The sequence below is a fragment of the Salvelinus namaycush genome, chromosome 5, assembly GCF_016432855.1.
Source record: "Salvelinus namaycush isolate Seneca chromosome 5, SaNama_1.0, whole genome shotgun sequence".
NCBI lineage: Eukaryota > Metazoa > Chordata > Actinopteri > Salmoniformes > Salmonidae > Salvelinus > Salvelinus namaycush.
Window position 1 is genome coordinate 68,400,664 of NC_052311.1, and position 27,601 is coordinate 68,428,264.

Consider the following 27,601-nt stretch of genomic DNA (forward strand, 5'->3'; position numbering starts at 1 on the left):
CCCCCCCCCCCAAAAAAAATTGGGGGCTGCCTCTCGGGCTTCCTTGCTAGCCGTGTTCCCTCGTAACGCTGCCGCTCTGCTTTCGCTGCCTCCAGTTCCTCCCGTGGACGGCGATACTCCCCAGCCTGCCTCCAGGGTCCCTTACCGTGCAGTATCTCCTCCCATGTCCATTTCTCCAGATAGCGCTGCTTCCCCTTACCACGCTGCTTGGTCCCTTGTTGGTGGGAGGTTCTGTCACGGCCGTCAACAGAAGTAGACCAAGGTGCAGTGTGGTGAGCGTACATATTCCTTTATTTATATGATGCCGACAAAAACAATAAACAATCCAAAACAACCATGAAGCTAAAGGGCTATGTGCCACAAACAAAGTCAACTTCCCACAAAGACAGGTGGGAAAAAGGGGAACCTAAGTATGGTTCTCAATCAGAGACAACCTTTTTTCAATTTTTGGCACATTCCAGCATCATGGTACCCTGCATCCCACTGCTGGTTTGCCTCTGAAGCTAAGCAGGGTCGTTTCTGGTTGGTCCCCAAATGGGAGACCAGACGGGTATACCAAAAAGCCGGATTAGTGATTTAGCGAGATCTGTCAAACCAGAATTTGTGCAATCTCGGAATTACCGCCTCCAGAAAGAGAGCTTGAAAGAGAGCCTTATCACCAGATTCTTGTTCTTCACTATGGCCTGTCTCCTTGGAAAATCCACTTGACATCGGAGCCTGCATTGTTCGCCTTACTTTACAAAGGGAACAAATTATTATTGGACCTCAAATACATCCTTTAGATCATTCAGAAAAATGTATTTTTGAACGTTATCGTTTTTCCGCGGTTTCGCGTTGACTGCTATACAAACTATGTGTATTGCTTAGAGATTTTCTTGCCACTGGAAATGTCCTGTACAATGTGGGCGATGCTGAACTATATGGCAAGGTAACGGTGTGTAGAGCCGGAAGAAGTCTGCCTCTCATTGAAGATATTTTTTTATGTCTGTGTTGCATTCCCTGGCCATCAAGTTGTCCATATAATCAAGGAGAACTTTTACAGAATTGTAAGTACAGCAGGCTGCGATCAGTTGACTGCCAGCGATGGTTTGCTAATCTCAAATTAATCAACCTAGGCAACATAATAAAAATAATACCTCGCCTAATTCATCCCGCAGATTTTCCAAACATCATTGGTGCTATAGATGGACACATATCTCCCATTCAAACACCCTCTGGACCAAATGAAGGAGTATACGTGAATAGAAACAATTGTAACAGCATAAACAAACAGTTCGCTACTGAATACTGTAGCCTAAACTTCCACCAAACAAAATCACTTTCACAAACAGTCATTGAATTCAAGGATCTTCCTTCCTTCTTTTGTCGGATGATCTGACTCCCATGGGGTTACAACTAAACATTGAACAACATTGCTGCCCGTGTTGTCATGAGAAGCACTCTATGAATTCAATACATTAGTATTCATCCTATATAGGCTATGGAATGGGCCTACCATTGCAATTGTGACATAGGTTACTTCAATTTACATATTAGGCCATAGCCTTAACACGTAATATCACCCGCGTTGCAATAAAAGTGCTCTATAAAGTGAAAGCATTGTTCCTAATTAGCCATATGTGTAAACTAGGCCTATTAGATATTGGAACCATTTAACACTGTCTGCAGTTTTCTGTCAGGCTCCCTCTCTGGCTTTTGCGGCGGCAGATGTATTACTTTTGGGAGAAATATCTGAACATATTCGTTGTGTTTTACAATTGTTTCTTGTTCTAGACTTTTGAAATATTGGGCTCTGTCTTTTGACTCCATATCTGTCATTTTTTCTGTCATTGACATGAGGACCTTTTTGAATGTTGCGTGCACGCGCCAGTTGATCAACCAATCTGCGCTTCACTTCAGCCTAATAACTTAAACGAAAAGCAGCGGTTATGGAACCAAGTAATCCTGGACTTCCTCATCTGGTTAAGACAAGCCTGATATGTTCAGGAAATCCTGAATTTGTTAAACCATATTTCTGGAATACCCCTCAGATGTAATTGGAAGTGGTAAAAAAATAAACACGTAAAAAAAAAATCATGAGGGAAAACACCTGAAAAATGTACATTTTTGTTCGAAAACCACATGTATCAGACTCATTATTTTTTTCTAAGGGTGTGTGTGTGTGTGTGTGTGTGTGTGTGTGTGTGCGTGCGTGCGTGCGTGCGTGCGTGCGTGCGTGCGTGCGTGCGTGCGTGCGTGCGTGCGTGCGTGCGTGCGTGCGTGCGTGCGTGCGTGCGTGCGTGCGTGTGTGTTGGTGTAGTGTTCAAGCTACTGTAGCCCCTGACATGGTGTGTAGTGGTTAATATTACAAAGGGTGGTAGAGAAACAAACGCTTTCTCTCAGCATGACTTCTGAACGAGGTATCTGTCTGCCTCCCTCTCTCTTTCTCTCAGCATGACTTCTGAACCAGGTATCTGTCTGCCTCCCTCTCTCTTTCTCTCAGCATGACTTCTGAACCAGGTATCTGTCTGCCTCCCTCTCTCTTTCTCTCAGCATGACTTCTGAACCAGGTATCTGTCTGCCTCCCTCTCTCTTTCTCTCAGCATGACTTCTGAACCAGGTATCTGTCTGCCTCCCTCTCTCTTTCTCTCAGCATGACTTCTGAACCAGGTATCTGTCTGCCTCCCTCTCTCTTTCTCTCAGCATGACTTCTGAACCAGGTATCTGTCTGCCTCCCTCTCTCTTTCTCTCAGCATGACTTCTGAACCAGGTATCTGTCTGCCTCCCTCTCTCTTTCTCTCAGCATGACTTCTGAACCAGGTATCTGTCTGCCTCCCTCTCTCTTTCTCTCAGCATGACTTCTGAACCAGGTATCTGTCTGCCTCCCTCTCTCTTTCTCTCAGCATGACTTCTGAACCAGGTATCTGTCTGCCTCCCTCTCTCTTTCTCTCAGCATGACTTCTGAACCAGGTATCTGTCTGCCTCCCTCTCTCTTTCTCTCAGCATGACTTCTGAACCAGGTATCTGTCTGCCTCCCTCTCTCTTTCTCTCAGCATGACTTCTGAACCAGGTATCTGTCTGCCTCCCTCTCTCTTTCTCTCAGCATGACTTCTGAACCAGGTATCTGTCTGCCTCCCTCTCTCTTTCTCTCAGCATGACTTCTGAACCAGGTATCTGTCTGCCTCCCTCTCTCTTTCTCTCAGCATGACTTCTGAACGAGGTATCTGTCTGCCTCCCTCTCTCTTTCTCTCAGCATGACTTCTGAACGAGGTATCTGTCTGCCTCCCTCTCTCTTTCTCTCAGCATGACTTCTGAACCAGGTATCTGTCTGCCTCCCTCTCTCTTTCTCTCAGCATGACTTCTGAACCAGGTATCTGTCTGCCTCCCTCTCTCGTTCTCTCAGCATGACTTCTGAACGAGGTATCTGTCTGCCTCCCTCTCTCTTTCTCTCAGCATGACTTCTGAACGAGGTATGTGTCTGCCTCCCTCTCTCGTTCTCTCAGCATGACTTCTGAACCAGGTATCTGTCTGCCTCCCTCTCTCGTTCTCTCAGCATGACTTCTGAACCAGGTATCTGTCTGCCTCCCTCTCTCTTTCTCTCAGCATGACTTCTGAACGAGGTATCTGTCTGCCTCCCTCTCTCTTTCTCTCAGCATGACTTCTGAACCAGGTATCTGTCTGCCTCCCTCTCTCTTTCTCTCAGCATGACTTCTGAACCAGGTATCTGTCTGCCTCCCTCTCTCTTTCTCTCAGCATGACTTCTGAACCAGGTATCTGTCTGCCTCCCTCTCTCTTTCTCTCAGCATGACTTCTGAACGAGGTATCTGTCTGCCTCCCTCTCTCTTTCTCTCAGCATGACTTCTGAACGAGGTATCTGTCTGCCTCCCTCTCTCTTTCTCTCAGCATGACTTCTGAACGAGGTATCTGTCTGCCTCCCTCTCTCTTTCTCTCAGCATGACTTCTGAACGAGGTATCTGTCTGCCTCCCTCTCTCTTTCTCTCAGCATGACTTCTGAACCAGGTATCTGTCTGCCTCCCTCTCTCTTTCTCTCAGCATGACTTCTGAACCAGGTATCTGTCTGCCTCCCTCTCTCTTTCTCTTAGCATGACTTCTGAACCAGGTATCTGTCTGCCTCCCTCTCTCTTTCTCTCAGCATGACTTCTGAACGAGGTATCTGTCTGCCTCCCTCTCTCTTTCTCTTAGCATGACTTCTGAACCAGGTATCTGTCTGCCTCCCTCTCTCTTTCTCTTAGCATGACTTCTGAACCAGGTATCTGTCTGCCTCCCTCTCTCTTTCTCTCAGCATGACTTCTGAACGAGGTATCTGTCTGCCTCCCTCTCTCTTTCTCTCAGCATGACTTCTGAACCAGGTATCTGTCTGCCTCCCTCTCTCTTTCTCTCAGCATGACTTCTGAACCAGGTATCTGTCTGCCTCCCTCTCTCTTTCTCTCAGCATGACTTCTGAACCAGGTATCTGTCTGCCTCCCTCTCTCTTTCTCTCAGCATGACTTCTGAACCAGGTATCTGTCTGCCTCCCTCTCTCTTTCTCTCAGCATGACTTCTGAACCAGGTATCTGTCTGCCTCCCTCTCTCTTTCTCTCAGCATGACTTCTGAACGAGGTATCTGTCTGCCTCCCTCTCTCTTTCTCTCAGCATGACTTCTGAACCAGGTATCTGTCTGCCTCCCTCTCTCTTTCTCTCAGCATGACTTCTGAACCAGGTATCTGTCTGCCTCCCTCTCTCTTTCTCTCAGCATGACTTCTGAACGAGGTATCTGTCTGCCTCCCTCTCTTTCTCTCAGCATGACTTCTGAACGAGGTATCTGTCTGCCTCCCTCTCTCTTTCTCTCAGCATGACTTCTGAACCAGGTATCTGTCTGCCTCCCTCTCTCTTTCTCTCAGCATGACTTCTGAACCAGGTATCTGTCTGCCTCCCTCTCTCTTTCTCTCAGCATGACTTCTGAACCAGGTATCTGTCTGCCTCCCTCTCTCTTTCTCTCAGCATGACTTCTGAACCAGGTATCTGTCTGCCTCCCTCTCTCTTTCTCTCAGCATGACTTCTGAACGAGGTATCTGTCTGCCTCCCTCTCTCTTTCTCTCAGCATGACTTCTGAACGAGGTATCTGTCTGCCTCCCTCTCTCTTTCTCTCAGCATGACTTCTGAACGAGGTATCTGTCTGCCTCCCTCTCTCTTTCTCTCAGCATGACTTCTGAACGAGGTATCTGTCTGCCTCCCTCTCTCTTTCTCTCAGCATGACTTCTGAACGAGGTATCTGTCTGCCTCCCTCTCTCTTTCTCTCTCTCTGTAAATGAGTTTAATCTAAAAGTCTGACTTAAAATTAAAAGAGTTCTCTGTCTCTCTCTTTGCTTTGTCTCTCGCTCCTCTCTGAAGACTTCATGCAATAGGTCTGACTTATCCTTGGTCTCTCTCGTTCTCCCTCCCTCCTCTCCCTCCTCTCCTCCCGCTCTCCCTCTGTCTCTAGATGAGTTCGTGCAGCAGCAGAGCGCTGACCATCCTGTCCACGGTGTTTGGGGCGTGTGGTCTGCTGCTGGTCGGAGTGGCTGTGTCTACAGACTACTGGCTGCTGATGGAGGAGGGCATCGTGCTGCAGCAGAACCAGAGCATGGAGGTCAAGATGGCCCTGCACTCTGGCCTCTGGAGGGTCTGCTTCGTGGCTGGTACATATGACCTCTGACCCTCAATAGCAGTGGTGACCTGACCAATCTGCTCTGGGTAGAATTAGCCATAGTTCATCTAGGATCAGTTCACTCCTTCTAAATCTGAACCTTAACCATTAGGGGAAAATGCAAAACGGACCTTATATCTGTGCAACTTCACAATCTCAATGTTATATACTGTATTATTTTTTCATTGACGTATGCAGGAGCGGACTGGCCGTCTGGCATTTTGGGCAAATGCCAGATGGGCTGGTCCATTTTTTGCCTAACTTGTTTTCTTTGTGCAAAATGATAATTAACTGGCACAACATGGGGGCCTCAAATAACAAAATGGGCCGGTGTGGGGGCCTCAAAGAAAAATGGTCCATTGCGTTAGAAATGGTAGGACAGATTTTTGGTCCCAGTCCACACCTGTATGTATGTATCTGCCTCCCTCTCTCTTTCTCATGCAAGCCTCCATTTTATACACTCCTCTTTCTTTCCCTTCTCTCTCAGGGACAGAGAACGGGAGATGTGTGGCGTCAGAGTATTTCACTGAGCCAGAGATAGAGATCACCACAGAGAATACTGCTAATATTCTGAGTGAGTATACTGTACCCTACACTTACAGCTTTACACTGCACGCGCATAGAGCTCACCAACTTGTAGCCCTAAAAAACGGGAATGAGTTACCTCTGGTTTGTTCAGCCATTAATGGCTCGTTGGCCAAAGCCTATGGGGAAATGAATTGGGGTTTTGGAGGGGTTTTGGATAAACAGAGAAAAAAATAAGTTCTATGGTTAACACAGGCTTAGGAGATCTTATATATTTTGTTCTATGAGATAATAACAGTCAGTTAACATGGCATGTATTAATTATTATGAAGCCTTTATGTAATTTATGTGTTCGTTATGATTACATACAGTTGAAGTCGGAAGTTTACGTACACTTAGGTTGGAGTCATTGAAATTCATTTTTCATCCACTCCACAAATTTCTTGTGAACAAACTATAGTTTTGGCAAGTCGGTTAGGACATCTACCTTGTGCATGACACAAGTAAATTTTCCAACAATTGTTTCTAAACAGATTATTTCACTTATAATTCACTGTATCACAATTCCAGTGGGTCAGAGGTTTACATACACTAAGTTGACTGTGCCTTTAAACAACTTGGAAAATTCCAGAAAATGATATCATGGCTTTAGAAGCTTCTGATAGGCTAGTTGACATCATTTGAGTCAATTGAAAGTGTACCTGTGGATGTATTTCAAGGACTACCTTCAAACTCAGTGCATCATTGCTTCACAGCATGGGAAAATCAAAATAAATCAGCTAAGACCTCAGAAAAACAATTGTAGACCTCCTCAAGTCTGGTTCATCCTTGGGAGCAGTTTCCACATGTCTGAAGGTGCCACGTTCATCTGTACAAACAATAGTACGCAAGTATAAACACCATGGGACCACGCAGCCGTCATACCGCTCAGGAAGGAGACGCGTTCTGTCTCCTAGAGATGAATGTACTTTGGTGCGAAAAGTGAAAATCAATCCCAGAACAACAGCAAAGGACCTTGTGAAGATGCTGGAAGAAACAGGTACAAAAGTATCTATATCCACAGTAAAACGAGTCCTATATTGACATAACCTGAATGGCCGCTCAGCAAGGAAGAAGCCACTGCTCCAAAACCGCGGAAAAAGACAGACTACGGTTTGAAACTGCACATGGCGACAAAGATCGTACTTTTTGGAGAAATGTCCTCTGGTCTGATGAAACAAAAATGGCACTGTTTGGCCATAATGACCATCGTTATGTTTGGAGGAAAAAGGGGGAGGCTTGCAAGCCGAAGAACACCATCCCAACCGTGAAGCACGGGGGTGGCAGCATCATGTTGTGGGGGTGCTTTGCTGCAGGAGGGACTGGTGCACTTCACAAAATAGATGGCATCATGAGGCAGGACAATTATGTGGATATATTGAAGCAACATCTCAAGACATCAGTCAGGAAGTTAAAGCTTGGCCGCAAATGGGTCTTCCAAATGGACAATGACCCCAAGCATAATTCCAAAGTTGTAGCAAAATGGCTTAAGGACAACAAAGTCAAGGTATTGGAGTGGCCACCACAAAGCCCTGATCTCAATCCCATAGAAAATTTGTGGGCAGAACTGAAAAAGCGTGTGCGAGCAAGGAGGCCTACAAACCTGACTCAGTTACACCAGCTCTGTCAGGAGGAATGGGCCAAAATTCACCCAACTTATTGTGGGAAGCCTGTGGAAGGCTATCCGAAACATTTGACCCAAGTTAACCAATTTAAAGGCAACGCTACCAAATACTAATTGAGTGTATGTAAACTTCTGACCCGCTGGGAATGTGATGAAAGAAATAAAATCTGAAATGAATCATTCTCTCTACTATTATTCTAACATTTCACATTCTTAAAATAAAGTGGTGATCCTAACTGACCTAAAACAGAGATTTTTGCTAGGATTAAATGTCATGAATTGTGAAAAACTGAGTTTTAATGTATTTGGCTAAGGTGTATGTAAACTTCCGACTTCAACTGTAAATGCTTAAAAATTCCCCAAAAGTGGCGTTAGCTGATAATTATCTCATAGAACAAAACGTGTAAGGTCTCCCTAAGCCTGTGTTTGCAACATACCTTATTTTTGGCGTTTATCCAAAAACCCAATTAATTTCCCCATAGGCTTTGGCCAATGAGCCATGGCGAAGTTGATGCCTACAAAAAGACGCCATTACTATTGCTCTCTATTATGGTTAGCGCATAACATTTGACCTCTAATACTGTGACCCTGTAGAGATGGTGCGGACGGCCACTCCGTTCCCCATGGTGTCTCTGCCATGACCTCTAACACTGTGACCCTGTAGAGATGGTGTGGAGAGCCACTCAATTCCCCATGGTGCCTCTGCCATGACCTCTAACACTGCGACTCTGTAGAGATGGTGTGGACAGCCACTCCGTTCCCCATGGTGTTTCTGCCATGACCTCTAACCTCTAACACTGTGACCCTGTAGAGATGGTGTGGACAGCCACTCCGTTCCCCATGGTGTCTCTGCCATGACCTCTAACACTGCGACCCTGTAGAGATGGTGCGGACAGCCACTCCGTTCCCCATGGTGTCTCTGCCATGACCTCTAACCTCTAACACTGTGACCCTGTAGAGATGGTGCGGACAGCCACTCCGTTCCCCATGGTGTCTCTGCCATGACCTCTAACCTCTAACACTGTGACCCTGTAGAGATGGCGCGGACAGCCACTCAATTTCCCATGGTGTCTCTGCCATGACCTCTAACCTCTAACACTGTGACCCTGTAGAGATGGTGCGGACAGCCACTCCGTTCCCCATGGTGTCTCTGCCATGACCTCTAACCTCTAACACTGTGACCCTGTAGAGATGGTGTGGACAGCCACTCCGTTCCCCATGGTGTTTCTGCCATGACCTCTAACACTGTGACCCTGTAGAGATGGCGTGGACAGCCACTCAATTTCCCATGGTGTATCTGCTAAGACCTCTAACCTCTAACACTGTGACCCTGTAGAGATGGTGCGGACGGCCACTCCGTTCCCCATGGTGTTTCTGCCATGACCTCTAACACTGTGACCCTGTAGAGATGGTGCGGACGGCCACTCCGTTCCCCATGGTGTTTCTGCCATGACCTCTAACACTGTGACCCTGTAGAGATGGTGTGGACAGCCACTCCGTTCCCCATGGTGTCTCTGCCATGACCTCTAACACTGTGACCCTGTAGAGATGGTGCGGACGGCCACTCCGTTCCCCATGGTGTCTCTGCCATGACCTCTAACACTTTGACCCTGTAGAGATGGTGTGGACAGCCACTCCGTTCCCCATGGTGTCTCTGCCATGACCTCTAACACTGTGACCCTGTAGAGATGGTGTGGACAGCCACTCCGTTCCCCATGGTGTTTCTGCCATGACCTCTAACACTGTGACCCTGTAGAGATGGTGTGGACAGCCACTCCGTTCCCCATGGTGTTTCTGCCATGACCTCTAACACTGTGACCCTGTAGAGATGGCGTGGACAGCCACTCCGTTCCCCATGGTGTTTCTGCCATGACCTCTAACCTCTAACACTGTGACCCTGTAGAGATGGTGTGGACAGCCACTCCGTTCCCCATGGTGTCTCTGCCATGACCTCTAACACTGTGACCCTGTAGAGATGGTGTGGACAGCCACTCCGTTCCCCATGGTGTCTCTGCCATGACCTCTAACACTGTGACCCTGTAGAGATGGTGCGGACAGCCACTCCGTTCCCCATGGTGTCTCTGCCATGATCTCTAACCTCTAACACTGTGACCCTGTAGAGATGGTGCGGACGGCCACTCCGTTCCCCATGGTGTCTCTGCCATGACCTCTAACACTGTGACCCTGTAGAGATGGTGCGGACAGCCACTCCGTTCCCCATGGTGTCTCTGCCATGACCTCTAACACTGTGACCCTGTAGAGATGGTGCGGACGGCCACTCCGTTCCCCATGGTGTCTCTGCTATGACCTCTAACACTGTGACCCTGTAGAGATGGTGTGGACAGCCACTCCGTTCCCCATGGTGTCTCTGCTATGACCTCTAACCTCTAACACTGTGACCCTGTAGAGATGGTGCGGACAGCCACTCCGTTCCCCATGGTGTCTCTGCCATGACCTCTAACACTGTGACCCTGTAGAGATGGTGTGGACAGCCACTCCGTTCCCCATGGTGTCTCTGCCATGACCTCTAACACTGTGACCCTGTAGAGATGGTGCGGACAGCCACTCCGTTCCCCATGGTGTTTCTGCCATGACCTCTAACACTGTGACCCTGTAGAGATGGTGCGGACGGCCACTCCGTTCCCCATGGTGTCTCTGCCATGACCTCTAACACTGTGACCCTGTAGAGATGGTGCGGACAGCCACTCCGTTCCCCATGGTGTCTCTGCTATGACCTCTAACACTGTGACCCTGTAGAGATGGTGCGGACAGCCACTCCGTTCCCCATGGTGTTTCTGCTATGACCTCTAACCTCTAACACTGTGACCCTGTAGAGATGGTGTGGACAGCCACTCCGTTCCCCATGGTGTTTCTGCTATGACCTCTAACCTCTAACACTGTGACCCTGTAGAGATGGTGCGGACGGCCACTCCGTTCCCCATGGTGTCTCTGCCATGACCTCTAACACTGTGACCCTGTAGAGATGGTGCGGACGGCCACTCCGTTCCCCATGGTGTCTCTGCCATGACCTCTAACACTGTGACCCTGTAGAGATGGCGCGGACAGCCACTCCGTTCCCCATGGTGTCTCTGCCATGACCTCTAACACTGTGACCCTGTAGAGATGGCGCGGACAGCCACTCAATTTCCCATGGTGTCTCTGCCATGACCTCTAACACTGTAACCCTGTAGAGATGGTGTGGACAGCCACTCAATTTCCCATGGTGTCTCTGCCATGACCTCTAACACTGTGACCCTGTAGAGATGGTGCGGACGGCCACTCCGTTCCCCATGGTGTCTCTGCCATGACCTCTAACACTGTGACCCTGTAGAGATGGTGCGGACGGCCACTCCGTTCCCCATGGTGTCTCTGCTCTTCGTCTTCACGGCCTTTGTCATCAGTAACATCGGACACATCCGGCCCCAGCGCACCATCCTGGCCTTCGTCTCCGGGATCTTCTTCATCCTCTCAGGTAGATAGCCCACTCTATCAGGCCTTGATTATTACTGCCTTCATCCTCTCAGGTAGATAGGCCACTCCATCTGGCCTTGATTATTACTGCCTTCATCCTCTCAGGTAGATAGGCCACTCCATCTGGCCTTGATTATTACTGCCTTCCTCCTCTCAGGTAGATAGGCCACTCTATCAGGCCTTGATTATTACTGCCTTCATCCTCTCAGGTAGATAGGCCACTCTATCAGGCCTTGATTATTACTGCCTTCATCCTCTCAGGTAGATAGGCCACTCCATCTGGCCTTGATTATTACTGCCTTCATCCTGTCAGGTAGATAGGCCACTCTATCAGGCCTTGATTATTACTGCCTTCATCCTGTCAGGTAGATAGGCCACTCCATCTGGCCTTGATTATTACTGCCTTCATCCTGTCAGGTAGATAGGCCACTCCACCTGGCCTTGATTATTACTGCCTTCATCCATCCTCTCAGGTACATAGGCCACTCCATCTGGCCTTGATTATTACTGCCTTCATCCTGTCAGGTAGATAGGCCACTCCATCTGGCCTTTATTATTACTGCCTTCCTCCTCTCAGGTAGATAGGCCACTCCATCTGGCCTTGATTATTACTGCCTTCATCCTGTCAGGTAGATAGGCCACTCCACCTGGCCTTGATTATTACTGCCTTCATTCATCCTCTCAGGTAGATAGGCCACTCCATCTGGCCTTGATTATTACTGCCTTCATTCATCCTCTCAGGTAGATAGGCCACTCCATCTGGCCTTGATTATTACTGCCTTAATTCATCCTCTCAGGTAAATAGGCCACTCCATCTGGCCTTGATTATTACTGTATGTGTCCATATCCTCTGTCACTCCTGAATCATGTTAATTTGAACAAGGCTTATCTGTGTGTGATGATTCATATCTGGCCCCTTCTGTCTTCATCCTGTTTCAGCCTAGCCACTCCATCATTGCTCTATTTTTACTTTTGGATGTCTCCTGTACCACCTGAACAGGGTCTGACCATTATTACTGCAAATAATATCTCTGAATAAGGTCAAGTTGAGCAGAACAATCACTGGTGTCGTCAGGAATTTCTGTTGACAATGGTTCGTTCTAAAATGTGTCTACATACAGTACCAGTCAAACGTTTGGACACACCTACTCATTCCATGGTTTTTCTTTATTTTACTATTTTCTACAATGTAGAATAATAATGAAGACATCAAAAACTATGAAATAACACATATGGAATCATGTAGTAACCAAAACAGTGTTAAACAAATCAAAATATATTTTATATTTCAGATTCTTCAAAGTAGCCACCCTTTTGCCTTGATGACAGCTTTTCAGACTCTTGGTATTCTCTCAACCAGCTTCATGAGGTAGTCACCTGGAATGCATTTCAATTAACAGTTGTGCCTTGTTAAAAGTTCATTTGTGGTATTTCTTCTTAATGCCTTTGAGCCAATCAGTTGTGTTGTGACAAGGTAGGGGTGGTATACAGAAGATAGCCCTATTTGGTAAATACCAAGTCCATATTATGGAAGAACAGCTCAAATAAGCAAAGAGAAACGAGAATCATTATTACTTTAAGACATGAAGGTCAGTCAATCCGGAAAATTTCAAGAACTTTGAAAGTTTCTTCAAGTGCTGTCGCAAAAACCATCAAGCGCTATGATGAAACTGGCGCTCATGGGGACCGCCAAAGGAAAGGAAGACCCAGAGTTACCTCTGCTGCAGTTCATTAGAGTTAACTGCACCTCAGATTGCTGCCCAAATGAATGCTTCACAGAGTTCAAGTAACAGACACATCTCAACATCCACTGTTCAGTGGAGTTTGTGTAAATCTGGCGTTCATGGCTGAATTGCTGCAAAGAAACCACATCAAAAGGACACCAATAAGAAGAAGATACTTGCTTGGGCCAAGAAACATGAGCAAATTACTTTAGATCGGTGGAAATCATCTGTCCTTTGGTCTGATGAGTCCAAATTTGATATTTTTAGTTTTAACCACCATGTCTTTGTGAGACGCAGAGTAGGTGAACGGATGATCTCCGCATGTGTGGTTCCCACCGTGAAACATGGAGGAGGTGGGATGGTGTGGGGGTGCTTTACTGGTGACACTGTCTGTGATTTATTTAGAATTCAAGGCACACTTAACCAGCATGGCTACCACAGCATTCTGCAGCGATACGCCATCCAATCTGGTTTGCGCTTAGAGGGACTATCATTTGTTTTTCAACAGGACAATGACCCAAAACACACCACCAGGCTGTGTAAGGGCTATTTGACCAAGAAGGAGAGTGATGGAGTGCTACATCCAGAAACCTGGCCTCCACAATCAGCTGACCTCAACCCAATTGAGATGGTTTGGGATGAGTTGGACCGCAGAGTGAAGGAAAAGCAGCCAACAAGTGCTCAGCATGTGGGAACTCCTTCAAGACTGTTGGAAAAGCATCCCAAGTGAAGCTGGTTGAGAGAATGCCAATGGTGTGCAAACCTGTCATCAACGCAAAGGGTGTCTACTTTGAAGAATCTAAAATCTAAAACATATTTTGATTTGTTTAACACTTTTTTTGTTACTACATGATTCCATATGTGTTATTTTATAGTGTTGATGTCTTCACTACAATGTAGACATTTTGAAAATAGTACAAATTAAGAAAAGTCCTAGAATGAGTAGGCGTGTCCAAACTGGTACTGTATTTTGTATTGTAAATCAGAGAAATATCTATCCTCTGTGAAGCTGTTTGGGGACTTTTCTGCTTTGTAGTTCACTCTCCTGACCAGGAGGCAGCAGTGATGAGGGTACTCCCTATTCTCTCTATGGAAGAAAGAGAGAGAGATGAGAAGATATCAAGAATGGCAGTCAAACATAACAATTCACCTATGATATGTTAGGAAAAACATGTATATTATTTCTCTCTCTCTCTCTCTCTCTCTCTCTCTCTCTCTCTCTCTCTCTCTCTCTCTCTCTCTCTCTCTCTCCTATCTATCTGTCTGTGGATGTGGGTGAGTGAGTGTATTTTAGTAAGCCAGTGTTACTTATTTAGGTAAAGATGATGAACCTCTACATTATAACTGACAGGACATGGTTTCCATGCACTTTCCTTTTACATTCACAGCCTATACTGATTGACAGGCTCCCGGTGTACAGAACAGATGCTCAGACAGAATGACATGCATTTTAATTGTACATACACCATATATGTATGTGGCTCTACGTGCGTTCTAATTGTACATTCTCCACATGTGGGGCATCACATGCATTTTAATGTTGTATAAATGGTTTCCTCAGAAGAGTGGTATTTTAATGCTGCATGTGGAGTTTTTCCAATGAGGAAGGTCTTCTCTAGCTCTTTACTGAAAGCTGCTCTGTGTCTATATCCCACAGAAAGGTCTTACAGCATACACAGAGCATCACAGCTATAGGGTACTGGCTTAGTGTCCTGTCCTCTACCATATCATTTTGAATGGGGGAGTCCTCACTCTCTCTGTCTCTCTCAAAACAATTCAGTTTAAGGGCTTTATTGGCATGGGAAGCATATGTTAACATTGCCAAAGCAAGTGAAGTAGATAATAATCAAAAGTTAAATAAACAATAAAAATGAACAGTAAACATTACACACAAGTTCGAAAAGAATAAAGACATTTCAAATGTCATATTATGTCTATATACAGTGTTGTAGCGATGTGCAAATAGTTATAGTACAAAAGGGAAAATAAATAAACATAAAAATGGGTTGTATTTACAATGGTGTTTGTTATTCACTGGTTGCCCTCTTCTTGTGTCAACAGGTCACACATCTTGCTGCTGTGATGGCACACTGTGGTATTTCACCCAGTAGAAATGGGAGTTTATCAAAATTGGGTTTGTTTTCTAATTCTTTGTGGATCTGTGTAATCTGATGGAAATATGTGTCTCTAATATGGTCATACATTTGGCAGGAGGTTAGGAAGTGCAGCTCAGTTTCCACCTCATTTTGTGGGCAGTGTTCACATAGCCTGTCTTCTCTTGAGAGCCAGGTCTGCCTACGGCAGCCTCTCTCAATAGCAAGGCTATGCTCACTGAGTCTGTACATAGTCAAAGCTTTCCTTAATTCGGGGTCAGTCACAGTGGTCAGGTATTCTGCCATTGTGTACTCTCTTTTTAGGGCCAAACAGCATTCTAGTTTGCTCAGTTTTTTTGGTAATTATTTCCAATGTGTCAAGTAATTATCTTTTTGTTTTCTCATGATTTGGTTGGGTCTAATTGTGTTGCTGTCCTGGGGCTCTGTGGGGTCTGTTTGTGTTTGTGAACAGAGCCCCAGGACCAGCTTGCTTAGGGGACTCTTCTCCAGGTTCATCTCTCTGTAGGTGATGGCTTTGTTATGGAAGGTTTGGAATCACTTTCTTTTAGGTGGTTGTAGAATTTAGCAGATCTTTTCTGGATTTTGATAATTAGTAGGTATTGGCCTAATTCTGCTCTGCATACATTATTTGGTGGTTTACGTTGTACACAGAGGATATTCTTTGCAGAATTCTGCATGCAGAGTGTCGATCTGTTGTTTGTTCCATTTTGTGAATTCTTGGTTGGTGAGCGGACCCCAGACCTCACAACCATAAAGGGCAATGGGTTCTATAACTGATTATAGTATTTTTAGCCAGATCCTAATTGGTATGTCGAATTTTATGTTCCTTTTGATGGCATAGAAGGCCCTTCTTGCCTTGTCTCTCAGCTCGTTGTCACGATCGTCGTATGGTGGAAGAGAGGACCAAGGCGCAGCATGATAACAATACATCTTCTCGTTTAATATAACGAAGGCGAAGAACACTTTACAAACTAAACAAAACAACAAACCGACAAACGTGAAGCTATATAAACAATGTGCATACATGCAACATATACATAGACAATCACCCACGAACTACCTAATGAATATGGCTGCCTAAATATGGTTCCCAATCAGAGACAACGATAGACAGCTGTCTCTAATTGAGAACCAATCTAGGCAACCATAGACATACATACACCTAGACTAGACACTGCCCCATAAACATACAAAACCCCTAGACAATACAAAACAATTACATCCCCATGTCACACCCTGACCTAACTAAAATAATAAAGAAAACAAAGATAACTAAGGCCAGGGCGTGACAGTACCCCCCCCCCCCCCAAAGGTGCGGACTCCGGCCGCAAAACCTGACACAGAAGGGGAGGGTCCGGGTGGGCCTTCTCACGGCGGCGTCTCGGGGGCGGCTCGGGTGCGGACCCTTACAGCGAGTCCCGGACTGAAGACCATCCTAGAGGGCGCCACTGGACGGAGGGGCAGCTCTGGACTGAGGGGCAGCGCCGGACTGAGGGGCAGCTCCGGACTGAGGGGCAGCTCCGGACTGAGGGGCGGCTCCGGACTGAGGGGCGGCTCCTGACTGAGGGGCGGCTCCTGACTGGCGGGCGGCTCTGGTAGCTCCTGACTGGCGGGCGGCTCTGGCAGCTCCTGACTGGCGGCGGCTCTGGCGGCTCCTGACTGACGGACGGCTCTAGCGGCTCCTGACTGACGGACGGCTCTAGCGGCTCAGGAAAGACGGGCGGCTTTGACGGCTCAGGACAGACGGGCGGCTCTGACGGCTCCAGACAGACGGGCGGCTCAGACGGCGCTGGGCAGACGGGCAGCGCAGGTGGCGCTGGGCAGACGGACAGCTCAGACGGCGCTGAGCAGACGGGCAGCGCAGGCGGCGCTGGGCAGACGGGCAGCGCAGGCGGCGCTGGGCAGACGGCAGACTCTGGCCTGCTGAGGCGCACAGTATGGTGGAAGAGAGGACCAAGGCGCAGCGTGATAACAATACATCTTCTCGTTTAATATAACGAAGACGAAGAACACTTTACAAACTAAACAAAACAACAAACCGACGAACGTGAAGCTATATAAACAATGTGCATACATGCAACATATACATAGACAATCACCCACGAACTACCTAATGAATATGGCTGCCTAAATATGGTTCCCAATCAGAGACAACGATAGACAGCTGTCTCTAATTGAGAACCAATCTAGGCAACCATAGACATACATACACCTAGACTAGACACTGCCCCATAAACATACAAAACCCCTAGACAATACAAAACAATTACATCCCCCATGTCACACCCTGACCTAACTAAAATAATAAAGAAAACAAAGATAACTAAGGCCAGGGTGTGACACTCGTTTTTTGCCAATTTTAACCTTGCACTTGTTGTTTGTGTACATGGATTTTATAATGTATGTTTTTCCCCCTGCATCACTTGCCAAATTGAGGCAAAAGCTTTTTTGAAATCAACTAAGCATGAGAAGACTTTGTCTTTGTTTTGGTTTGTTTGTTTGTCAATTAGGGTGTGCAGGGTGAATATGTGGTCTGTCGTATGGTAATCTCTCTCTCTCTCTCTTTTAGTGTCATTGTTAATGTTATGTTCCTTCTCGCTCTCTCGCTCTCTCTGTCCCTCTCTCTGTTCATCTCTCTCTCTCTCTCTCTCTGGGTGTCAGTGGTAATGTCCTGCTGCTCTCTCTCTCTCTCTCCCTCTCTTTCTCAGGGTGTCAGTGGTAATGTCCTGTTGCTCTCGCTCTCTCGCTCTCTCTCTCTCTGGGTGTCAGCGTTAATGTCTTCTTTCTCCCTCTATCACTCTCTCTCTCTCCTTCTCTCTCTTTCTCTCCCTCCCACCTCCCTCCCTCCTTCTCTTCCTCCCTCTTTCTCTCCCTCTCCCCTTACTCTTTCTCTCCCTCCCTCCCTCTCCCCTCCCTCTCTCTCTCGCTCCCTCTATCACCTTTCTCTGTCTCTCCCCCTACCTCTCTCTCTCCTTCTCTCTCTTTCTCTTTCTCTCCCTCGCCCTCCCTCATCTCTTTCGCCCTCCCTCTCTCCTTCTCTTCCTCCCTCCGTCTCTCTCCCTCTCTCCCTCTCTCCCTCCCTCTCTCCCTCTCTCCCTCTCTCTCTCTCTCTCTCTCCCTCTCTCTCTCCCTCCCTCCCTCCCTCCCTCCCTCCCTCCCTCCCTCTCCAGGCCTGAGTCTGGTGGTGGGGCTGGTGCTCTACATCTCCAGTATTAATGATGAGGTGATGAACAGACCGAGGGAGCCTGAACAGTTCTTCAACTACCGCTACGGCTGGTCATTTGCCTTCGCAGCCTCCTCCTTCCTACTCAAGGAGGTCAGCGCACGCGTGCGGGTGTGTGTGTGTGTGTGTGTGTGTGTGTATGTGTGTGTGTGTGTGTGTGTGTGTGTGTGTGTGTGTGTGTGTGTGTGTGTGTGTGTGTGTGTGTGTGTCTGTGTGTGTGTCTGTGTGTGTGTGTGTCTGAGTCTGAGTCTGAGTCTGAGTCTGAGTCTGAGTCTGTGTGCGTGCGTGCGTGCGTGCGTGCGTGCGTGCGTGCGTGCGTGCGTGCGTGCGTGCGTGCGTGTGTGGTAGGGGGGCAGGTGGTGGGGGAGTTGAGGAGACGTCATTAGTGCCACTGCTGTGCTGCCTGGGGTGCCCAGCTGACCTATCCATCTTAAAGCCACAGTGTCGTGCCGGCTGAGGCAAACCTCCCTACAACCCTCATCACAACACTCATTACACTGCAATATGCTGGGAAAGTACAGCTATAATTTAGGTCCTAGGGAGCCATGCATTTAAATCACCATGACTTGCAAAGTTGCATGTTTACTTCAAGGCTAAATTTGAGGCAGGAAAAATCATGATGCCTCTGCAAAATACTACTATTCTCTACACATTCTAAATCAGTCATTCTAAATGTAACTTCTCCACAGTATTATCTGTACTGGGCTGAGATGTTCTGTATGCAGGTGTTGAGGAAGAACCTGTACCTCTGGGTATTCCTGTGGCTGTCAGTCATCTTCTGTCCTGTGTGTGATAAGGGCTGATGGGACAGAGTGGAGAGTTCAGAGGAGCAACCCTTCTTTACCCCCGTCCTGTCAGAGTGGAGAGTTCAGATGAGAAACTCTTCTTTACCCCCGTCCTGTCAGAGTGGAGAGTTCAGATGAGAAACTCTTATTTACCCCCGTCCTGTCAGAGTGGAGAGTTCAGAGGAGCAACCCTTCTTTACCCCCGTCCTGTCAGAGTGGAGAGTTCAGAGGAGAAACTCTTCTTTACCTCCGTCCTGTCAGAGTGGAGAGTTCAGAGGAGAAACGCTTCTTTACCCCCGTCCTGTCAGAGTGGAGAGTTCAGATGAGAAACTCTTCTTTACCCCCGTCCTGTCAGAGTGGAGAGTTCAGAGAAGCAACTCTTCTTTACCCCGGTCCTGTCAGATTGGAGAGTTCAGAGGAGAAACTCTTCTTTACCCCTGTCCTGTCAGAGTGGAGAGTTCAGAGGAGCAACTCTTCTTTACCCCCGTCCTGTCAGAGTGGAGAGTTCAGAGGAGAAACTCTTCTTTACCCCCGTCCTATCAGAGTGGAGAGTTCAGAGGAGCAACTCTTCTTTACTCCCATCCTGTCAGAGTGGAGAGTTCAGAGGAGCAACTCTTCTTTACCCCCGTCCTGTCAGAGTGGAGAGTTCAGAGGAGAAACTCTTCTTTACCCCTATCCTGTCAGTGGAGAGTTCAGAGGAGCAACTCTTTTTTACCCCCGTCCTCTCAGAGTGGAGAGTTCAGAGGAGAGACTCTTCTTTACCCCCGTCCTGTCAGAGTGGAGAGTTCAGATGAGAAACTCTTCTTTACCCCCGTCCTGTCAGAGTGGAGAGTTCAGATGAGAAACTCTTCTTTACCCCGTCCTGTCAGAGTGGGGAGATCAGAGGAGAAACTCTTCTTTACCCCCGTCCTGTCAGAGTGGAGAGTTCAGAGGAGCAACTCTTCTTCACTCCCGTCCTGTCAGAGTGGAGAGTTCAGAGGAGAAACTCTTCTTTACCCGTCCTGTCAGAGTGGAGAGTTCAGAGGAGAAACTCTTCTTCACCCCTGTCCTGTCAGAGTGGAGAGTTCAGAGGAGCAACTCTTCTTAACCCCGGTCCTGTCAGACTGGAGAGTTCAGAGGAGAAACTCTTCTTTACCCCCGTCCTGTCAGAGTGGAGAGTTCAGAGGAGAAACTCTTCTTTACCCCCGTCCTGTCAGAGTGGAGAGTTCAGAGGAGAGACTCTTCTTTACCCCCGTCCTGTCAGAGTGGAGAGTTCAGATGAGAAACTCTTCTTTACCCCCGTCCTGTCAGAGTGGAGAGTTCAGATGAGAAACTCTTCTTTACCCCGTCCTGTCAGACTGGGGAGATCAGAGGAGAAACTCTTCTTTACCCCCGTCCTGTCAGAGTGGAGAGTTCAGAGGAGCAACTCTTCTTCACTCCCGTCCTGTCAGAGTGGAGAGTTCAGAGGAGAAACTCTTCTTTACCCGTCCTGTCAGAGTGGAGAGTTCAGAGGAGAAACGCTTCTTTACCCCTGTCCTGTCAGAGTGGAGAGTTCAGAGGAGAAACCCTTCTTTACCCCCGTCCTGTCAGAGTGGAGAGTTCAGAGGAGAAACTCTTCTTTACCCCCGTCCTGTCAGAGTGGAGAGTTCAGAGGAGAAACTCTTCTTTACCCCCGTCCTGTCAGAGTGGAGAGTTCAGAGAAGCAACTCTTCTTTACCCCGGTCCTGTCAGATTGGAGAGTTCAGAGGAGAAACTCTTCTTTACCCCCGTCCTGTCAGAGTGGAGAGTTCAGAGGAGCAACTCTTCTTTACCCCCGTCCTGTCAGAGTGGAGAGTTCAGAGGAGAAACTCTTCTTTACCCCCGTCCTGTCAGAGTGGAGAGTTCAGAGGAGCAACTCTTCTTTACTCCCATCCTGTCAGAGTGGAGAGTTCAGAGGAGCAACTCTTCTTCACCCCCGTCCTGTCAGAGTGGAGAGTTCAGAGGAGAAACTCTTCTTTACCCCTATCCTGTCAGAGTGGAGAGTTCAGAGGACAAACTCTTCTTTACCCCTGTCCTGTCAGAGTGGAGAGTTCAGATGAGAAACGCTTCTTTACCCCTGTCCTGTCAGAGTGGAGAGTTCAGAGGAGAAACCCTTCTTTACCCCCGTCCTGTAAGAGTGGAGAGTTCAGAGGAGAAACTCTTCTTTACCCCCGTCCTGTCAGAGTGGAGAGTTCAGAGGAGAAACTCTTCTTTACCCGTCCTGTCAGAGTGGAGAGTTCAGAGGAGAAACTCTTCTTTATCCCTGTCCTGTCAGAGTGGAGAGTTCAGAGGAGCAACTCTTCTTTACCCCGGTCCTGTCAGACTGGAGAGTTCAGAGGAGAAACTCTCCTTTACCCCCGTCCTGCCAGAGTGGAGAGTTCAGAGGAGAAACTCTTCTTTACCCCCGTCCTGTCAGAGTGGAGAGTTCAAAGGAGCAACTCTTCTCTACCCCGGTCCTGTCAGATTGGAGAGTTCAGAGGAGCAACTCTTCTTTACTCCCATCCTGTCAGAGTGGAGAGTTCAGAGGAGCAACTCTTCTTTACCCCCGTCCTGTCAGAGTGGAGAGTTCAGAGGAGAAACTCTTCTTTACCCCTATCCTGTCAGAGTGGAGAGTTCAGAGGAGAAACTCTTCTTTATCCCTGTCCTGTCAGAGTGGAGAGTTCAGAGGAGCAACTCTTCTTTACCCCGGTCCTGTCAGACTGGAGAGTTCAGAGGAGAAACTCTCCTTTACCCCCGTCCTGTCAGAGTGGAGAGTTCAGAGGAGAAACTCTTCTTTACCCCCGTCCTGTCAGAGTGGAGAGTTCAAAGGAGCAACTCTTCTTTAACCCGGTCCTGTCAGATTGGAGAGTTCAGAGGAGCAACTCTTCTTTACTCCCATCCTGTCAGAGTGGAGAGTTCAGAGGAGCAACTCTTCTTTACCCCCGTCCTGTCAGAGTGGAGAGTTCAGAGGAGAAACTCTTCTTTACCCCTATCCTGTCAGAGTGGAGAGTTCAGAGGAGAAACCCTTCTTTACCCCCGTCCTGTCAGAGTGGAGAGTTCAGAGGAGAAACTCTTCTTTACCCCTGTCCTGTCAGAGTGGAGAGTTCAGATGAGAAACGCTTCTTTACCCCTGTCCTGTCAGAGTGGAGAGTTCAGAGGAGAAACCCTTCTTTACCCCCGTCCTGTCAGAGTGGAGAGTTCAGAGGAGAAACTCTTCTTTACCCCCGTCCTGTCAGAGTGGAGAGTTCAGAGGAGAAACTCTTCTTTACCCCGTCCTGTCAGAGTGGAGAGTTCAGAGGAGAAACTCTTCTTTACCCCCGTCCTGTCAGAGTGGAGAGTTCAGAGGAGAGACTCTTCTTTACCCCCGTCCTGTCAGAGTGGAGAGTTCACATGAGAGACTCTTCTTTACCCCTGTCCTGTCAGAGTGGAGAGTTCAGATGAGAAACTCTTCTTTACCCCGTCCTGTCAGAGTGGGGAGATCAGAGGAGAAACTCTTCTTTACCCCCGTCCTGTCAGAGTGGAGAGTTCAGAGGAGCAACTCTTCTTCACTCCCGTCCTGTCAGAGTGGAGAGTTCAGAGGAGAAACTCTTCTTTACCCCTGTCCTGTCAGAGTGGAGAGTTCAGAGGAGCAACTCTTCTTTACCCCTGTCCTGTCAGAGTGGAGAGTTCAGAGGAGCAACTCTTCTTTACCCCGGTCCTGTCAGACTGGAGAGTTCAGAGGAGAAACTCTCCTTTACCCCCGTCCTGTCAGAGTGGAGAGTTCAGAGGAGAAACTCTTCTTTACCCCCGTCCTGTCAGAGTGGAGAGTTCAGAGGAGAAACTCTTCTTTACCCCTATCCTGTCAGAGTGGAGAGTTCAGAGGAGCAACTCTTCTTCACCCCCGTCCTGTCAGAGTGGAGAGTTCAGAGGAGCAACTCTTCTTCACTCCCTGTCCTGTCAGAGTGGAGAGTTCAGAGGAGAAACTCTTCTTTACCCCCGTCCTGTCAGAGTGGAGAGTTCAGAGGAGAAACTCTTCTTTACCCCCGTCCTGTCAGAGTGGAGAGTTCAGAGGAGAAACGATTCTTTACCCCTGTCCTGTCAGAGTGGAGAGTTCAGAGGAGAAACCCTTCTTTACCCCCGTCCTGTCAGAGTGGAGAGTTCAGAGGAGAAACTCTTCTTTACCCCCGTCCTGTCAGAGTGGAGAGTTCAGAGGAGAAACTCTTCTTTACCCCCGTCCTGTCAGAGTGGAGAGTTCAGAGAAGCAACTCTTCTTTACCCCGGTCCTGTCAGATTGGAGAGTTCAGAGGAGAAACTCTTCTTTACCCCCGTCCTGTCAGAGTGGAGAGTTCAGAGGAGCAACTCTTCTTTACCCCCGTCCTGTCAGAGTGGAGAGTTCAGAGGAGAAACTCTTCTTTACCCCCGTCCTGTCAGAGTGGAGAGTTCAGAGAAGCAACTCTTCTTTACCCCGGTCCTGTCAGATTGGAGAGTTCAGAGGAGAAACTCTTCTTTACCCCCGTCCTGTCAGAGTGGAGAATTCAGAGGAGCAACTCTTCTTTACCCCCGTCCTGTCAGAGTGGAGAGTTCAGAGGAGAAACTCTTCTTTACCCCCGTCCTGTCAGAGTGGAGAGTTCAGAGGAGCAACTCTTCTTTACTCCAATCCTGTCAGAGTGGAGAGTTCAGAGGAGAAACTCTTCTTTACCCCCGTCCTGTCAGAGTGGAGAGTTCAGAGGAGAAACCCTTCTTTACCCCCGTCCTGTAAGAGTGGAGAGTTCAGAGGAGAAACTCTTCTTTACCCCCGTCCTGTCAGAGTGGAGAGTTCAGAGGAGAAACTCTTCTTTACCCCGTCCTGTAAGAGTGGAGAGTTCAGAGGAGAAACCCTTCTTTACCCCCGTCCTGTCAGAGTGGAGAGTTCAGAGGAGAAACTCTTCTTTACCCGTCCTGTCAGAGTGGAGAGTTCAGAGGAGAAACTCTTCTTTATCCCTGTCCTGTCAGAGTGGAGAGTTCAGAGGAGCAACTCTTCTTTACCCCGGTCCTGTCAGACTGGAGAGTTCAGAGGAGAAACTCTCCTTTACCCCCGTCCTGCCAGAGTGGAGAGTTCAGAGGAGAAACTCTTCTTTACCCCCGTCCTGTCAGAGTGGAGAGTTCAAAGGAGCAACTCTTCTCTACCCCGGTCCTGTCAGATTGGAGAGTTCAGAGGAGCAACTCTTCTTTACTCCCATCCTGTCAGAGTGGAGAGTTCAGAGGAGCAACTCTTCTTTACCCCCGTCCTGTCAGAGTGGAGAGTTCAGAGGAGAAACTCTTCTTTACCCCTATCCTGTCAGAGTGGAGAGTTCAGAGGAGAAACCCTTCTTTACCCCCGTCCTGTCAGAGTGGAGAGTTCAGAGGAGAAACCCTTCTTTACCCCCGTCCTGTAAGAGTGGAGAGTTCAGAGGAGAAACTCTTCTTTACCCCCGTCCTGTCAGAGTGGAGAGTTCAGAGGAGAAACTCTTCTTTACCCCGTCCTGTCAGAGTGGAGAGTTCAGAGGAGAAACTCTTCTTTACCCCCGTCCTGTCAGAGTGGAGAGTTCAGAGGAGAAACTCTTCTTTACCCGTCCTGTCAGAGTGGAGAGTTCAGAGGAGAAACTCTTCTTTATCCCTGTCCTGTCAGAGTGGAGAGTTCAGAGGAGCAACTATTCTTTACCCCGGTCCTGTCAGACTGGAGAGTTCAGAGGAGAAACTCTCCTTTACCCCCGTCCTGTCAGAGTGGAGAGTTCAGAGGAGAAACTCTTCTTTACCCCCGTCCTGTCAGAGTGGAGAGTTCAAAGGAGCAACTCTTCTTTACCCCGGTCCTGTCAGATTGGAGAGTTCAGAGGAGCAACTCTTCTTTACTCCCATCCTGTCAGAGTGGAGAGTTCAGAGGAGCAACTCTTCTTTACCCCCGTCCTGTCAGAGTGGAGAGTTCAGAGGAGAAACTCTTCTTTACCCCTATCCTGTCAGAGTGGAGAGTTCAGAGGAGAAACCCTTCTTTACCCCCGTCCTGTCAGAGTGGAGAGTTCAGAGGAGAAACCCTTCTTTACCCCCGTCCTGTCAGAGTGGAGAGTTCAGAGGAGAAACTCTTCTTTACCCCCGTCCTGTCAGAGTGGAGAGTTCAGAGGAGAAACTCTTCTTTACCCCGTCCTGTCAGAGTGGAGAGTTCAGAGGAGAAACTCTTCTTTACCCCCGTCCTGTCAGAGTGGAGAGTTCAGAGGAGAGACTCTTCTTTACCCCCGTCCTGTCAGAGTGGAGAGTTCACATGAGAGACTCTTCTTTACCCCCGTCCTGTCAGAGTGGAGAGTTCAGATGAGAAACTCTTCTTTACCCCGTCCTGTCAGAGTGGGGAGATCAGAGGAGAAACTCTTCTTTACCCCCGTCCTGTCAGAGTGGAGAGTTCAGAGGAGCAACTCTTCTTCACTCCCGTCCTGTCAGAGTGGAGAGTTCAGAGGAGAAACTCTTCTTTACCCGTCCTGTCAGAGTGGAGAGTTCAGAGGAGAAACTCTTCTTTACCCCTGTCCTGTCAGAGTGGAGAGTTCAGAGGAGCAACTCTTCTTTACCCCGGTCCTGTCAGACTGGAGAGTTCAGAGGAGAAACTCTCCTTTACCCCCGTCCTGTCAGAGTGGAGAGTTCAGAGGAGAAACTCTTCTTTACCCCCGTCCTGTCAGAGTGGAGAGTTCAAAGGAGCAACTCTTCTTTACCCCGGTCCTGTCAGATTGGAGAGTTCAGAGGAGCAACTCTTCTTTACTCCCATCCTGTCAGAGTGGAGAGTTCAGAGGAGCAACTCTTCTTTACCCCCGTCCTGTCAGAGTGGAGAGTTCAGAGGAGAAACTCTTCTTTACCCCTATCCTGTCAGAGTGGAGAGTTCAGAGGAGAAACTCTTCTTTACCCCCATCCTGTCAGAGTGGAGAGTTCAGAGGAGAAACCCTTCTTTACCCCCGTCCTGTCAGAGTGGAGAGTTCAGAGGAGAAACTCTTCTTTACCCCCGTCCTGTCAGAGTGGAGAGTTCAGAGGAGAAACTCTTCTTCACTCCCGTCCTGTCAGAGTGGAGAGTTCAGAGGAGAAACTCTTCTTTACCCCCCATCTCTCTCTCTGTTGTCATAGCCAATCAGGGGGAGATGTGCCCACTCCTTATGTGCCCATCAGATGAGTGCAAACTCTGTTTAAGTAAAGTACAACAACAGTCCAGTCTTCATATATGCTATGTCTTAGAACTGTCATGAATGTTTGAACTAAACTAGAGTATCACTCCTAACTCAAGTACAGTCTTTTTTTCAGTACTTGCTCTGTACATCTGCATACTCTAGTTTAGTTCAAACATTCATGACAGTTCTAAGACATAGCATATATGAAGACTGGACTGTTGTTGTACTTTGCTGCAGAGAAGACAGGAGAACACTGCTGAATACACAATGAGCTAGTGAGGATTAGTATTCTGGGGATAGACTGGGGTGTCAGTGGGTATGTTGACATACTGTAGCAGTGCAGTAGTCTTCTCTCTCCCTCTGTGTGTGTGTTATGTGTGTGTGTGTGTGTGTGTGTGTGTATTATGTGTGTGTGTGTGTGTGTGTGTTTGTGTGTGTGTGTGTGTGTTAGTGGTGCAGTGTTGTGTGATGTTCTCTGCTCGTTTCACCCATCTCTCCCTCCATCCCCCCATCCCCCACCCTGCCTCTCTCACATCGTCAGCATTACTGCACTAATGTGGTGCAATGGACAGCTCAGTGTGCTCCACTCCTCCTGCTCCTCCTCCTGCTACTCCTCCTCTTTCCTCTCTCTCTCTCTCTCTCTCTCTCTCTCTCTCTCTCTCTCTCTCTCTCTCTCTCTCTCTCTCTCTCTCTCTCTCTCTCTCTCTCTCTTCCTCTTCTCTTACTTCATTGCTCACTAATCCCCTCGACTCACTTTCTTTCCCACCTCCTCCCCACTAGATGTACCCCCTCTACTTGTTCCCTTTTCTTTCAAACCGTTTGATCCCTGCATAACTCTCCCTCTCTCTATCTCTCTCTCCTGTCAGGGGGCTGGGGTGATGTCAGTCTATCTGTTTATGAAGCGTTATGCTGAGGAGGAGATGTACCGCCCCCACCCAGCCCTCTACCGCCCCCGTCTGTCTGAGTGCAGCGACTACAGCGGCCAGTTCCTCCACCCTGAGACCTGGCCTCCTCCTAAGAGGGGCCGCGGTGACTCCCGGGCCTCCAGCGACATCTCCATCCAGATCAACCAGACCCCCCCGCAGCCCACCAAAAAAAACCTGCAGGGCAACCAAGGTGGGGGCATGGGGTCCAACATGGGCCCTGGGTCTGGGTCCTCCTCTGGAGCTAGCTACCAGCTGCCCCCACCGTCTGGGGCCTACAACACCCACACACTCCAACACCAACACTCACACGGTAACTCCCAGGCCATGGCCATGCCCCCTTCCACTGGCCCCCCTCACTACCACACACACATGCACATGGGCGCCTCCCCCTGTTAG

General features: G+C 48.3%; 1 protein-coding gene across 1 annotated transcript; it reads left to right on the forward strand.

Annotated features, from left to right (window-relative positions):
- The first annotated feature begins 5,461 nt into the window (after nt 1-5,461).
- On the forward strand, nt 5,462-27,601 carry LOC120047773 (voltage-dependent calcium channel gamma-7 subunit-like). Its single transcript, XM_038993326.1, has 6 exons — nt 5,462-5,657; nt 6,153-6,239; nt 11,185-11,325; nt 18,333-18,478; nt 27,146-27,359; nt 27,537-27,601. Exons 1-6 carry the CDS (start codon nt 5,462-5,464, stop codon nt 27,599-27,601), a joined length of 849 nt encoding a protein of 282 aa, XP_038849254.1.